This window comes from Camelus ferus, chromosome 3, assembly GCF_009834535.1.
Source record: "Camelus ferus isolate YT-003-E chromosome 3, BCGSAC_Cfer_1.0, whole genome shotgun sequence".
In the NCBI taxonomy this organism is placed as follows: domain Eukaryota; kingdom Metazoa; phylum Chordata; class Mammalia; order Artiodactyla; family Camelidae; genus Camelus; species Camelus ferus.
In genome coordinates, this window is record NC_045698.1 from 38,350,440 (window position 1) to 38,367,072 (window position 16,633).

Here is a 16,633-nt window from a genome sequence, read left to right on the forward strand (position 1 = left end):
GTGCTAATAACAGGGGAGGCTACACATGTGTGGGGCAGAGGGTATATGGGAATTCTCCGTGCCTTCTGTTCAGTTTTGCTGTGAACCTAAAACTCCTCTGAAAAATACATAAAGTCTATTAAAAAAAAAACAACAAAACTCAGCATTGTTGAATCTAGTTTAAAATGCCCTTGTCATATCCAATTTAACACTCGTATTCTTCCCTCCAATCTGGCCATATTCCCAGAGATCGGTAGTTACCAGGAAGAGGAGTTTGAGCCACCCTTTCACCTTTTCTGTTCCTCCTTTTACTAGTTCTTACTCTTCAGAGACAAAAATAGTTCTGGGAGACAAAGAGTTAGGCAGATGACTCTACCTAAACTGGTCCTGAATTACAGTTCTCTCCTGGCTTCTCCTGCGAAGCCTGTCTAACCTCTTGTGTGGCTCATATCTGAATGCTGATTCCCTTGTGTGGGATGTTCAGGGCATCCCGCAGGGATCTCCCACTGCTTGGTGCCCTGACAAGGAAGATTTGTTCAAGTTCCTTCCCTTTCTGCATTCCTTCAGATCGCCCGAGTCCCTTTGGTATTCCTCACCGCCTCCCACACCTCCTCCTGGAGCAGCCCTCTGAGAGGTGGGTTAATGGCAAAATGTCTCAAGAGCAGCTGCCTGCTGTGCTGTTTATTGATGCGTGGGAAACTCACATAACATCGCCATGCTAACCTGTGGGCAGTCAGGCTTCTCTACCGCCTCCCACTCCTCAACCCTGCCATCTCTCTCCAGGTCTTAGATAGCCCTATAAGCTCAGCTCAGCAATTCCATTGCCTAAGCAGACATCCATCCAGCCAACCAGCTGGCATGTGGCTGTGTGAGTGAGAGCTCCATCCCTTTGTAAGGCGCCTGGTTTGAGTGTTAGTTGCCAATTTTAGGGCCACAATAATGGTCCCACTCAAAAGCCTATTAAACTTTAAAACATAGAACGTTTGATTTGATGCAAGCATTTTCAGTTGCATTCTGTAAAGAAAAACAATCACCAATTTTGACTAAAATCTCTGAGCTGCCTGCATTTAAATATTTATGGCCAACGTTTTGACAAAGTTGAGCATAATCAAAATCCCACTGGGGAGAAGGATGTCAAAAAGATTAATTAGAAAGCAAAAAGGGCGTCCTTTCTCTGCCTTTGTGTTAATCGTTCTTCGATAACAAGCTCTTAAAATGAATGAAGATGCCTTTGCATGGTTTTGATTGTAAATTTTATTAAGATCTTGGAAAGGGTTTCTTTAAGCTTGAAATAGCATTTACTAAAAAGTGTCTCCAACTTCCATAAGTAGAAACATACAATTGGTAGATGTGTTAGGGTCTCGCTGACAGTAGAGTCTAAGGCCTCCTGTAAAAAGAGCTATATACGACTGCTCCTCTCTTCCAGGAAAGACGAATTTCCATGGTAACACTGCCAAGAAATAATAGGTCAAGTTTTATCCTTCTGCCTCAGGCTTATTTTATTCGGCTTTACTTGGAAGTAGATACTGCTGTAAAATGAAGGTTTGAGTATTTCAAAGCTAAACATCATGCCAAGAAAATCTGATCAATAAAATCTGCATGGGGGAAGAGGATGAATAAAGGACAATAGGTGGGAAGAACACCTAAATTGATTGAACCATTATTTATAAAGGCTAGTGTATTAGAACCTCTTCTAAAATGTGGGCTTGATTTACAGGTGCTTGTATAACTAAGTATGTGTAAATGAATTCAAACTGAGTGCACAAGATCAGTAGGGAAAAGTGGTTTGTAAATTTCACTTTAATGGAAGATTAACTACAGTAAGGGAAAAAGTTCTTATTTCATTCCAAAAATAAATGTGCAACAAGAGAGCATAAAATACTTAAGCTTCCTGTTTTGCTTACCATTTTTGTAAGACTATATTCAGTACTGCTTTATGCCTGCTTATTTATGGAAATGAAAAAATAAATACAGCTTGGGGCAAAGTAACATCATACAAAAGAAGTGATGTATGATAACATTTAGATATTTCTTTTGTTTTGGAGGATTGTGTCTCAGTGTATGTTATGACTTTGGATTTTTCTGTAACAACATCTCAGTCATATGGGGATGAAATTCTGACACAAGGCAATATGTAATTGTATCTCTCTTCAAGCAATGGTGTTCTGTCCTTCTAATAACCATGTATGTATGTATATGTGTGTGTGTGTGTATACTTTTTTAAAGCAGTAAGATATACCAACTCACCTTTTTGTATAGAATTAATTTTGCATAAATGAAATATAGTTATGCATTTTAGCATAACATCTTGATGAGACCACTTTAGGCTTCTCCATAAGACTACCATTAATCTTCTGTATTTTCTCTTCGGTAAAGTAGTAAAGGGGTATGAGGATAGCTGTGGAATTTATATTGCTTTTGCCCTGATCATGAAGATTGCAAACTGGGGTCAGTGACTGTGTTAGTTTCCTGGGGCTGCTGTAATGAAGTTCGACAACCTGGTGGCTTAAAACAGCAGAAATTTATTGTCTCACGGTCCTGGAGGCTAGAAGTCCTAAATTAAGGTATCAGCAGGGCCATGCTCTCTTTCAGGCTCTAGGGGGAGAATTCATTTCATGCCTCTCTCCTAGCTTCCAGTGGTTGCCGCCAGTCTTGACATTCCATGGCTTGTTGATATATCACTCCGATCTCTGCTTCTGCCTTCATGTGGCCCTCTCTGTGTCTCTCTTTTCTCTTTTTTAAAGGACACTAGTCGTAGGATGAAAGTCTACCATAATCTAGTATGAACTCATCTTAACTTGATTATATCTGCCAAGACACTATTTCCAAATAAGGTCACATTCACAGGGGTTAGGAATTCACACATCTTTTGGGGGGAACACAATACAGCCTATAACTGTGACTGTGAACTGGAGAACCTCATCGCTGAACAGGAGGTCTCAATTACAATTTTAAATTGCTATGCTGTCTGGGTTTTTAGAAATGATATTACATGTCTAATATTTTGCAGACATATAAGGAATATGATATTCTGATTAATGAAATGCTTTTATTATGTAGAATTTTTAAATATACAAAAATATATCTAGAATAGGTAAAATAAATTTAATAAATACCTCTCACAGTCCCTAACTGGTACTAGGTTTTCACTTACGGTTTATTGAATGAATGAATGAATGAATGAATGAATCAGCATTAACACTAAGTTACATTGAGCATAACTAAAGCTTTCTCTGATGATTCAAATTAACTTCTCCAGGCAAAAGGCAGCAAGGTGCAAATTAAGCAATGACTACTTGTTTGAATGCTAAATGAGTGTTTATTCCGCTTCACATCTTTGTGTCTGTTTGGAAATTCACTAGCTAAAGTGTGTCTTCTATTTTATGTTGCAGTGTTCTCATCCTCCATTTCTGTTGATTTCTTTCCTGAGTTATTACGTATTATTTCCTTTAACTTAAGTTACTTTTGTTGATCAGTTAACATCAATGTGTTCTGGTTTGGTTTTTCCAGCTACTTTATCATATGTCAGGATTGTCTGTCCTTCAATCTATTTTTCTCTGTCTGGACTTTCAATAAATGTATTTTGATGGTGGCGATATTATTTGAGTTATGTTTCTTTACAAATGGTTACTTCCATTTTCCCTTTGATCCAATACAGAGAGAAGTAACCACCAAAACAAACAAAAAACCAAATTACAGTATAACCCAGATCTTACAGATGAAAGCTATTTCCTCAATCCTAAAACTGCACATTATCTCTGTGTGACCTCAGAAGGGTTTGAGAATGCACTACATCCAGTTAAAAAAAATAAGATGTTTCACCAGAGAAAGAAGATGTAAGGCAAAAACAGACAAAAATGCCAAAATTCAAACTGAATATGTTCCTTGCTGCTGCTTATCATGCTGCTAATGTTTTCCATTTTACAGCTCTTTTCTTGACAGATATTCAAGTATTTGCTAATCAAACCTATCATTAAAGCCAAAAATTCCTCCTAAAAACCTGACTGAGAAATCAAAATATTTAAATCAACTAAAATGATTTTATTTTTTTCTTAAAAGAGAAAAATGAAAGCTGACTCTTACAGAAGAAAGTTTCCATTTTTTAATCATATTTTTATCCCTCTTTTTTTCTGGGAGAGATTTCCATTTGTGTTTTTCAATCACCAGAAGCCTACGTTTATAGAAAACCAGCAGGTATCTCCAGTCATTAGAATCAACTGAGCAGAGGAACAAGGCAACACCAGGGTCTGGAGCAAGTTGAGAAGAGGTACCATTTTAGTCAGTTACCTTTTGAAACTCTCACATTTAATTACATTAGTAGCACTTGACATTATAAATGTTCTTTTCTTTCCAATGTAACCTTTTATCATCATTAGTAAATGTCCAATGTAATGAAGTGTTTTTTTTTTTTTCCCCTGGCTTGTTTTTCTTCCTAATATAATGGGAGAGAAAATGCTTATGAGTTTATAATCCTGAAATTGTTTTCAATACTCAAAACCAATGCAGAGCCATCTTAGTTGTACTCTTTGTTATTTTCTTCGCATTTTGAAAGGAAGTTTCCTCTTTGTATTTCTTACTGCACTTCCCCCGCTTGGTGCAATTTCTTATTTTCCCTGAGAGCTTTTAGGTGACGACTACCTCCAATTAGGTTGTGTTTCTGGCTTCCAGTCAGAGTACGATGGGGGATCCTGCCCCTTGCTGTGACTTAAATGCTGTCTGAAAGCTTCTCTGTTTTTTCTCTCTCTTCAAAGATGCTTTTGTCCCTCTCTCTCTCTTTTTAAATTTTGATACATAATGGCTCTCCAACCCTGTGGTTTCCTATAACATCTCCATGTAACAGGGCCTTGATTTCTGTTCTTTCACTCACAGTGTGAAATTGATGTGTTTTATAACACTAGACCTCGTTTCTTTACTGTCAGAATAAAATTAACATCTTAGGAAAAGGGAAGCCATCACTGGAAGAGGTCGAGAAGAAAGAGATAATGTCTTAGTTTTCCAGCACAACATTATTCAGTGTCTGTGTTGTGGACATGCTTGACAGGGAGGGTCTGGGTCACCTTTTAGCAGTGCCTCGGGCATATTGGCTGTTTTCTCCTATTGTGTAGAGAAGGCAGCAGCATTGTGTTCCCAACCTGTAAGAAGGCTCCTTAATCAATGCCAAAAAGATACTTCATGAAGAGATAAAGCTATTTAAAGTTACTTCACAAAAGGCAAAAAGGTAATTTTGTAGATAATGTATTCTGAAAAATACGAACCCAAGACAAAAGTGCCTAAGTTTTAAAAGAGAATGACTAGTTATAAGGGGTTCTGTCCCCCAGAGAGCCAAAGTATGTTACACCATCTCCGGTTGTACCTTGCTTTTTCAGTACAGGTCTTTGGGAAGTTGGTTCTCTTTCTTCTGATTTCACAGTTGGATAGACTGTTACTTGAATTCGATCCAGTGAATATCCAAGAATATCCAAATAAGCTCAAGACTGGCTTCTTTCCGTCTAATAAATTTGTAAATTTGTCCCAATTACATGCAGTTTTTGATACCCTTGTTTCTCTCTAACATCTACACTTTCATATTTATAAAGTACTAAGCAAAATACAATAAAACATTCCAATATTCTTTGATTATATATCATTTCAATTTATGTATAGCATTTCCCCCCTATATTCAAAGAATTGTCAACTTTTCATGTGGTGAAATCTAGACTTTTCTTTTTGTTTTCTGCCAATTAATGGTATGTTCTGAAAGACCTTCCCCACTTGTTTTGCTTCACTTTTGCTATTTGGGGTCCCATACTCTCTTTTCACCTTACCTTTGGAAACTTATTTCAATAGTATTACCTAATAAACACCTCTAATCAGGCCGGCCTTATCCCTGCTCCTAAAGTAGAACGTAATTATTGCTGGCTTCATGGAAAGTCACACCCTTGGCTAATTTTCCAGTGTTCTTTCACACCCCCACATTCTCCTGGAGTCATTCACTGATTCCCTCAGCCTTCTTTGGTCACCCTTCTCTGAACTTTCAGGAGCCAAACAGAATAAACCTCACAAACTAGGAGGAGATTATGAGCTGTCTTCAGCTTCTGACCGTTAGTCCAGGGTGGCGTGGAAGCATCTTAGAAGGAAGACACCTATGGATGAGGAACAGCATATCCAGCACGAGTCCCATCCAGCAGGGAGATGTTTGCTTCACTCTGATGCTAAAGGGAACCTCTTTTTGTGTCACCCAACACATTAGCTTTCCCTCCAAGACCTATTAATATTAAGTCTTAGGGGGAGCTGGGAGGCACTGGGTGTACAACGGAGGCATCTCTGAGAGAAGGGGAGAAAGAGGATCCAGACTGAAGTCAGAAAGAAAGGAACATTTCTGTCCAAAATGCTATGCACCTAGAATACTAGGACAGAGAAATCAAAGCCCAATCTCTATGGAAAGAGGCAGAGAGGGAAACCAAGGGGCTCTGGGTTGTAAGTGATAACCCCAGATCCTGAGACAACAAAGGGGCAAACGTTAGTTGAATTGAGGAATCATTTCTTCAGCTGCACTATGCAGTATACGTGATATACAGGGATCATTTCAGTGATGGAGCTGCCTCTGACTCTCAGATTTCACTACTGCATGTGGCTCTTTTGGAGGCCCTGAACTTGCATTTGTGAGATGCAGTCTTCCATCTTGTGTTAGCCTTGCCTCCCCAAATTTCAGGAATAACAGCCAATTCTTCCCGTTTATTGCACATTTTTCATGTGCTGAGCTCTGTGAAGCACTTTCCATGCGTTATTTCGTGTCACCCTAACAAGCATGCTGGACTTTAGAGGGTTTAAGTTTTTAGAGGTGCAGTGGCTCATGTGCCTTCCCCCATCTGTCTGATGGGAGAGCAGGAATCCCAGATCTGTCTGACCCAAACATCCACACGAAGCAGGCATTTTTATTCTCACTTTACAATTGAGTCAACTGAAGCTATACTGCATGCTTTTAAATGCAGGGACCGTTTCACAAACTTCTTTTTTCCCCTCACAGAGGATTGTACTTAGATAGTAAATATCTCATGATGGAACAAATATACTCTTCTGGTTTTAAACTATACAAAAGCCACAGAGTTTGATATGTGTAATCTTTTTATTTTCTATAATTAGATGCTGCTTTATGGGAATGATCCTGTGTGGAAGACACTTTTAGCTAGCTCTTTCCCCAGAACAGAATTTTTCATAATATTGCAGAGTCGCCATATAAAAATCATTAGGAAAAACAAGACTGTACAATATAAAGTGCTATACACTACAGATACCATTGAGGGTCTCTGTTATGACTGTTTTTGAAATAATTAATCACTTCCCACAAGACGCATTGCCTTAGTTTTTAAGAGATTTTTCTTGCTGTGTTTTAGGACACGGCAGGCCAGGAGAGATACAGGACGATCACCACAGCCTACTATCGCGGGGCCATGGGCTTCATTCTGATGTACGACATCACAAATGAAGAGTCCTTCAATGCAGTACAGGACTGGTAAGTAAGAGCAAATGTTCCCGTTAATGTCATTCAACTGTGTCTCCCTCCTTAAAGCAGTGAGCACATCACAATATAATATGTGTGTTTTATATACTGTGATCTCACTTATGTTTCACAAAGCAAGTAAGTGCTAGCTATGCTCAGACTCATTATTTAAGGATTCATAAGAAATCACGTTGGTGATTTTTCTATATTCACTCTGTTACTGAAGGTAAGTTTGTGTGCCTGACGCACCGTGAGGCCAAAGAAACTGAAACGTTGGAGTTTGGAGCAGAGAAATGTTTATTGCAGAGCCGAGCAAGAAGGACAGAGTGGCTCATGCCCAAGAAAACCCCCAACTCCCCGAAAGGTTTCAGGAAAGCATATTATAAGGCCAGATAAGGGAGGAGGGTCCTAGGTACATGATCAGCTCATGCACAATTCTCTGATTGGTTGATGTGGAGGTAACAAGGCGGTCAGCACTGTCAACCGCTGGGCACCAGAAGGTCTGGGGGCCCTATGCGCTCGATCATCAAGTAGTTTATTTCTTCCTCTGGTGGTGGTTTTTAGCATCTGAAAACCTCAGGAGATATACCTGAGATCCAGTTATCTGGGTACCTCAGAAAGGAGCTACAGCACAGGGTATGAGGGAGGGGTCTGACCCTGGAAGGGTCCTTAAAACTCTGGTGCTTTGCGTCCTGTCATCTTTAGTTCTGTGGAGACTAGTGCATGGCTTTTGATTTTATAAAAGTATAAATAATAAGCAGTTTAGAAGTGTACTGGTCTAAAATAGGGGTCTGGAAACTGAACCGTAACCCGAATCTGGCCTACGAGTCACATCTGACCCACCACTTGTTTTGTAAATGAAGCTTTATTGGAACCCAGCCAGGTGCATTTACTTATTGTCTGTAGCTATTTTCACGCTGCAACAGCAGAGCTAAGTCACTGCAACAGAGACCCCATAGCTCCCAAGCCTAAAACATCTTCCATCCGGCTGTTTACAGTAAAAATTTCCTGAGCCCTTCTCTGGATTTGTTAGATAGTTTTCAGTGTTTCAGATTGGCCTTACCGAGGGAAGGTGTGGAGGAGGGCATGAGGATGCTGGACTTTTCCATTGCATTTCTGATGCAAGAACCAAGGATCCTGCTAGGATGGCCGTTACCATTTTTTTTAATTGAAGTATAGTTGATTTACAGTGTTGTGTTAGTTTCTGGTGTACAGCATAGTGATTCAGTTATACATATAAATAGATATATTCTTTTTCATATTCTTTTACATTAAAGGTTATTACAAGCTATTGAATATAGTTCCCTGTGTTATACAGTAGGACCTGGAGTTTGGGATTAGCAGATACAAACTACTGTTTACAAAATAGACAAATCATTTGGTTTTAATGAGCTCAGCGGATCCCTCATCTGTTCTCAGTAGTTGTATAATTTTCGTTGGAACAACAGGCCAGAATTATGGGCACCCAGTGTCCCTCACCTGTCAACAGACCATCTGCCCTATCTCAGTCCCCATCCTCCTCCAATTCAGTAACTGTTGGACTCTCTTTACCCGCTCTTTCCTTTGGGGCTCTGTTTCCTGTCTTCTTAGAGGTGCATTTCCCAGATTATTCTCATCTCTCTCTGACCTCTCCTCATTCTGCCTCCTAGCATTCACTCCCTCCTTCACCCAGCCAAGGGTAAGCATCCTGTCATGGCTTTTTTCTTGGGCTTATTCTGTTTCCTTGGCCATCTTATCCACTCTCACACATCATTTATCACTTATACCAGATGGCTCCCAAGTTTAAATATCAGGGCCCCAGTCTGTCTTCTGAACTGAGGTGTTGCATTTCCAGGTAGCCAAATATTTCTCCACCTGGACATCCTGCTGGTGTCTCAGAATCAGGTATCTTCACCTGAAACTGCTCACCCTCCTGACTTCAGTTCTGCTATTCATTGAGGCCAGAGTGCTTTGTTACCCAGGTCCACCCTGAACCCACTCTAACTTCCATCCATCCAAATCTGGGACCTGATCTTGCATATTAAATTTTTTTGAATATCCTTTGAATCTGTTCCTGCCTGGAAAACCATGTGACCATCATTGCTCAGCTTTTTAATGTTCTCTTTTGCATCTTCCTTCATAACAGCCTTCTAACTGGTCTTTCTCCCCTTAGATTTCGTCCCATCCCAACCCATCCTATCCCACTGCTGCTCTATTACCCCAAAAGAACATGATCCTAAAGATCATGGAAGACCCCTGCCTAAAAGGCAAGACTTACCATCCCCTCCTTAATTTATTAAAACTTCCTCAGCCTGACTTTCAGATGCATGACATTGTGGAACCACTGTATTTTTCCTGTCTCATCTCTCACTTTCTAAGGAGGCAGCGCTGTGTTGCATTAGTCTGAGGTGAGCTGCTTTAGGTCATGTCTGTTATCATGACTGATAACCAAGGTGAGAGTTGAGCAGAGCCCTTTCAGGAGAGGTTGGCAGGAGGAATGGAATGAGTGACTAGCCAGGAGCCCTTCAGACAGGAGGATTTGAGAGGGACATAAATTTGAGGGTGTCTGATAGAGAATTTCAAAGCTTATGGAAATATAAAGGGTAAAGTGGCTATTGGGTTTAAAACAAAATTTGGTTCTGAAACTCTTTGAAACCAAAGTGAAAACCATCGCTGAAAAAAAAAAAAATTAAACATGATGTGTTCTACAGCTTTCAATATAGGAAGGGGTAAAAATTGTAGTACCAATCCCTGAGGGCAAAGAAAGTTTTTTTTTTTAAATTAAATTCTGCTGGAAATGTCTTTAATTTGGGGCACATTGGGTTTATGTCAACAATGACTTTCATAACTAGTACTAAAAAGACCTCATGAGACTTCTTTGTTATAGTGCCTTCAAAACATAGAAGACAAACATTAGAACATATTCAGTGAAGACCCCCATGAGAGGCTCAGACTTCCTTTTTGAAATATAATCCAAGCACATAGACTTCTTGTGATCGCAAATGATCCAAGAATTGAATGGAACCACTCAAGGGAATACATCGATTCTGTGCTACCCAGATTATCCTCCCTGAATACCATCTTTCTACATTATACCTTAGATAGAAAGCAGTTTGTGCTTATCTTCTCTGAAGATGGCCTCAGGTGCTTGTATTACATCCAATATCTTGGAGGCCAGATGCTGACTTTGTATTATTATGCTTGTTAAAGTCTCCAGTTTTTGAACTTCTTTTAGTCCCTTGAACTTCTTATACTTTTGGATTTTTCTTTCTCTGGGCCTTTGCACATGCTCTGCTTTCTACAAGAAACCACATTCATACCTCCCTGACACAGATCAAGCTGATTTCCTCTTATCCTTCAGATTTCAGCTTGACCATCATTTCCTCTGATAAGTCTTTTCTAACTCCAGATTCATTTACTTGCTTTTATGGTAGGCTCTTGAAACACCATTAATATATCTTACAACATACTGTAAATGCCTATTTTGTTTTCTGTTTTCTGCTGGATTCCAGGTTCCTTGAAGACAAGGGCTGCCTGTTTTTTTCACCTTTACACCTCAGTGTAAAGTGCTCAAAAAATAGTTATTGAATTAGTGAAGTGAAAGAAATTTGCATGGGAAGTACGTATCTACTGAGGTTACCTGAACTGATTGGCATGTTTTGTAAAAACAACAACAACAACAAAAAAAACCCGCAAGGAAGTAAACAATCACATTGTAGCTCTAAACAATCCCATTGGATGCTGCAACGAGGTCTACAGTGTTCTTCAGCTTGGTCCATGTGGTGAAACTGTGTGTAATCATGGTCAGTAACTGGACTAATTTGCCAGATCCCTGTTTGCTTAAACCTGCAGTTTACTAAGGAGATAACTGTGTGGAGTTCAAACTCAAGAGCAGCAATTTAGTGGCTCTACACTTTTGAGAAAATAGAGGTTACCTTTTTTTTTGAAAACAGAGCATTCTGTGCTTTGACTCCTCCAATGGGCTTCGATTTAAGAAATAAATTAAATGAGTGATTTATTAGAGAGACAAGTCCCAAGTAGATTTAGATAGTTGTAGAAACACAAGATTACCACTGGGAATTTTGTTGCCTTTGAAATGTTTCTCACAGGAGCTGTGGCAAGTAGAGTTTTCTGCATCTCACTTGGAGCGTGACCCTGAGTATATAGAACTCAGATCTGCTGTCCAGGCTCTTTCTGAACATCTAGTATTAAGACTCTAATGTCTATACATAATGCAGTACATGTTCACTTGACTTCAAATCTTCCCCATTCCTGGCTCTAAATGCATTTCTGTTCTAAGTATGGCATGGCCACAGGCTGCTGTATTTCCTGTAGGAAATTGTCATTGGCTTATCTGCCCGACCTTATTTACATTCTGCTTTTTATGACACAACGAAAAACTATAAATATAAGGATGTTTTTAAAGGCAGGAAATCTGGGGAGCAGATTGATATTTTTAAAAAGCCTCCAGACTGAGGATCAAAGTCTGACACCATAATCCCACCAGTTTTAAATAATTCATTTCCATGACATTCAGGGTACCATGGCAGATGTGCTAGAACTGGAGTGAAATTTCACCTTCACATATTCTCTTCCTCTGCAATTTTCTCTCGCTTTCTTTTTCTCCCAAAATCTGTAATGGCCTTAAATTAAGGTGACCTCATGTTAAATATGAAAGAATTGTATCCTGATAATAACAACTATGTTATGACGAGCAATTGCTAAGCCTTTGTTCAGAGCTTCCTAATATGGACTCCACGGATAATGTGGACCAATCGCATATCTAGAATCCCACCACACCTCCCATTTCCGCTGTGTTTTAGTTTGCTAGGGACGCTGTAACAAAGTATCCCAAGCTGCATGCTTACTGAACAGAAAGGGGCTCACAGTTCTGGGGCCAGAAGTCCCAGATCAAAACGTCCATGGCGGAACTATACTCAGTAGCTTGTAGTAACCTATAATGAAATGGAATATGCAAAAGAATATATATGCATGTGTATAAATATATATCTATAACTGAATCGCTGTGCTGTACACCAGAAACTAACACACTATTGTAAAACGACTATACTTCAATTTAAAGAAAAAGTGTCCAGTAGGTTGGCTCCTTCTGAGGGCTATGAGAGAATCTGTTTGTCACCTCTGTCCCTTCTGGTGGCCTCAGGCATTCCTTCGCCAGTAGATAACATTCTCCCTGTGTTTTTACATATCTCCCCTTTATATGTGTCTCTCTCTGTGCTCAAGTTTCTCCTTCTTATGAGGACACTGTCATATTGGATCAGGGCCACCCCCAATGACCTTGTCTTAATCTGATCATCTGCAAAACCTTATTTTCAAATATAGTCACACTCAGAGGTACTAGGGATTGGAATTTCAACATTTTGAGGAGGGGATACAACTCAAGCCGTAACATACTGCTCCCAGCTTGGTTATGTCACCATCATCTCTTACCTGGTTTATTACGTGAGTCTAATTGGTCTCCCTGCTTCTAGCACTGCCCCAGCCCCCAGAATCTTCCCAGCACAACAGATGGAGTGAGCTTTTCAAACTGTAAATCAGATCATGTCATTCCTGCTCCAGACAGTCACAGCATCTCCACCTCTCCTGAATTAAAACCAAAGCCTTTACAGGCACCCGTAAGACCCTGCACAGTTTTACCCACTACCTCTCCGACCTCACTTTCTCCTATGCTCCATCTCTCACACCAGTCTAGCCACACCAACCTCTTTGCCATCCCTAGAACCTATCTGGCATGCTTCCACCTCAGGGCACTTTCTCCTGCTCTTCCCGCTGCCTGGAAGTCACTTCCCAGTTATCCTTTTGGTTCTCCCCTCACCTCCTTCCATTCTTCACTGTACCATCACCTTTTCAGCAAGGCCTTTTCCCACCCACCCTATTTTACACTGCAGCCCTCTTCCACACTCCCTATCCCTTTCTCTGCTTTATGTTGTTTCCATAGCATTTATCACCCTCTGATATGTTTTCCAGTTTACTCGTTTATCATGTCTGTCTCCCAAACAAGAATGCAAGCTTCATAGACTAGCAAATCTCTGTCCCATTTCTGCAGTATTTTTTATACATGCCTAGAATAGTCCCTGGCACATACTAGATGTTCAATAAATATTTGTTGAATGAATGAATGTGTGAATGACAGAAAGAGAGGTATACAGGACTAGATCTTATTCATTTTGTGTCTTCATAGTCTAGCACAGTCCCAGGCACATGTCAATTATGTGTCCAACAAACAATTGATAACTGAGGGCTGGAATAGTATTAGACCATTATGATGAAAATAAATCAATGCTCTCAATCAACTCTTATAAGGAGGTACTGCCTATTTTACCAAAATTTTGCCTATATATACAAAATAAGACCCTCCAACTTCTCAGGAAGATGGGGAGATATGTGGGCAGAATTGATAAAGAGAGATCAGAATGTGCCTCATCTTCCGTATTGGGCAAAGTGACTCGAAGTTACCAGGTTAGTTCCTGTAGCACATTCCAGTTCTAAAATGGTCTTTTGAAATTTTTTTTTGGAAAGGAGAATATATTTGAGGCATGAGTTAGTACAATAAATGTACAGCACATATTTGGGGACACCTAAAAAGGGGCCCAAAGTGTGATCTAACCCAATGGGAAATATTTTCTCATCTCTTATGTACTCAAAGTTCCATCGACCAACTTTCTGCCTCTGGATTTTTTCATTTGTTTGTTTCCACTCACCTTTTCATTTGCTGGACTTGGTTCCAGCCCCATATTAGCTGCATGAAGAATGCAGACATGTTAAAAAATGTAAAGCCTTGAATTAAAGATATCTTAATTCAGCATTTTTTTTTTTTTTTTTTTGGTGATCTGGGAAATAGCCAAAGGCTTGAAGACTGAAGCAGGAAGCACATATTAGCAGTTAATGTGTTGATTATGTACAGAGAAGGAGCTAAGGGAATAGAAGTGCCCATCCTATCTGACTTTGTGTCTTGGTGCCAAGCTAACCTAAACTGCACTTGGGGATGACAATTACTATTCCATAAATATGGACACTAAAGTCAAGGCTAAAAGCTAAATTCTGGTTGCTGCAGCCATCCCTCAGTCAGGCTACATAGGGAATATAAAGGTTAAATAAAAGGCTTGGACTTCTGGATAAAAGGCATTATATAAACATGATTGCTGTTTGTTCTGCTCTACCTGCACTCTGAAAATAGGCTCCTCGGCAGCTCCTCATGTGCAATTCTGTGTCACAATATTTATTGCAAATATCGTTACTTCCTCACAGGATCTCCTTGGCTTCTCTCTGTTTGATTATACCTTCTTTTCTTTGAAATTAGTTGCCTGTCTTTGGGGAGTAGATTTGCCTTGAAGGACACTAATTATACCTGTCACATAACTCCTCAGAGAGGAGATTGTGATAAGAGCTCATTTTCCAGGTCTAGATGCTCAGCTTGGCTTCTGGGTAACACTGTTAATGAAAAAAGCTAATCTGTGGGATGGTTGATGATCCTATTTGGAAAACAGAGCTTTAGGCTTTTAAACATGAACAGTTACGCTGACGTTTGTGAAAAGTTCAAATCAATTATTCTTACGCTGTCTTTAAATTTGGATTTGTCCAATTCTGTGATTAGATCCAAGCTAAACATTTTGGCAGGAACTTGTGTGAGTCTCCTGTATCCTTGTCAGTGTATCATCTAGGAAGCACACATTCATGTCTCATAATATTGGAGATGTTAAGTTTGATCATTTGATTTGATCAGATGATTTCTCCCTTGAAATCCTTTAGTAACAAATAAATGATTTACAGAGTAAAAAACAAAACAAAAAACAAAGATGAACAGTTATACTCGTGGCTTACTTGAACCTTACTGGTATTTTCAGGTCCACCATGAATATGATCTCCATCAGGCCTGCTTTCCAGCCTCAGTGAATATGTTGAGTATTTCATGATACCTACTGTAGGCCCTTATTTTCTAATTACCCAGTAAGCAAAAAATATGCACTCAGCCACTGCATTGTGAAACGAGTAGAAAGGCGGCATCTTCTAAGTCTACAACCTCCGTCTAATCTCTGCCTTTTTCTAAATCTATGACATTATTTGCCCCATATGGGGCTCCTAGCTGCAGCTGGAAGGTTCTGAAGCCCCCATTTATTCATTTAATGTTGGGGTGGGCTTGGTCATTTGTCTTTGCAGTTCAGTTCGTTGAGAAAATTATCCTTATTTATTATCAGTTGTAAACCAACCCCCCCTATACACCTACTCCTTAAAAACTAGTAGATATTACAGGAACCTATTCTAAAGAGAAAATTAGAAAAATAGCACAACATGAATCATGAAAGGATTATTTTGTCACCGGAAAACACAGGTCATTGTCATTGTGTATGATATCTGACTCCATTAAATTTAGACAGAGCCCATAGCAAGTGTTTTCCTGTAACTTTTTCTTACCATACCATCAAATTCCAAAGCAAGAGCAAGAGTCATGGTGTGAAAGAAGAATGTATAAGCAGCCCAACCATGTCACAGTCTCCACGTCCTCCATCTCATGTTCTTTACTCACAAATAACACTTAGAACAGTCCTCATTTAAAGTCTACTGTACCCTGTGACCTAATTTTAATTTTTTTATATTGAATGTTTTTTTGTTTGTAGTTTTCCTTCCCATAGCACACTGAGAGCCACAGCTGGCAGATGGCAGGTGAGGGAAGGGATGTCACAAGGCCTGAGTGCTGTCTTAGGTAGTTCCCTAACTTTTTTTGAACCAAATACTCATAGCCACTAAAACTTTTTGAGTAGTCCTTCCAATTTATGTCTACCCAGAGTTAGTCAAGGTTAAGGGCACAGTCCTCCAGGAGACTGGCCTCATTTCAGATACTAAGTATCAGTTTGGCATCCACTGAGCTACCTTTACTTCTGACCAGTGGGCTACAAATTCACGGTCTCCCATGACCACTTTTAGGTGTGATAATTCACTAGAATGACTTACAGAATTCAGGAAAGTGCTGTACTTACAATTATAGTTTTACTATAACAAAAGGATACAAAGTCAGAACCAGCCAAACAGAGATGCATAGAGCAAGATCTGGGAGAGTTTCAAGTGCAAAGCTTCTGTTGTCTTCAGGGACATGCCACCTTTCAGGCTCACTGATATGTCACAACAGGCAGGGCATTGCCAGCCAGGGAAGTTCACCCAAGCTCTGGTGTCCAGAGT

General features: G+C 39.7%; 1 protein-coding gene across 2 annotated transcripts in view; it reads left to right on the forward strand.

Annotated features, from left to right (window-relative positions):
- RAB3C (RAB3C, member RAS oncogene family) overlaps nt 1-16,633 on the forward strand; it is a 255,645-nt gene that overhangs the window by 106,473 nt on the left and 132,539 nt on the right. For both annotated transcript variants that reach the window (XM_014555580.2, XM_006180358.3), the window contains exon 3: nt 7,353-7,471. In XM_014555580.2, the coding sequence (XP_014411066.1) occupies nt 7,353-7,471 (119 nt within the window). The remainder of the gene's footprint in view (nt 1-7,352; nt 7,472-16,633) is intronic.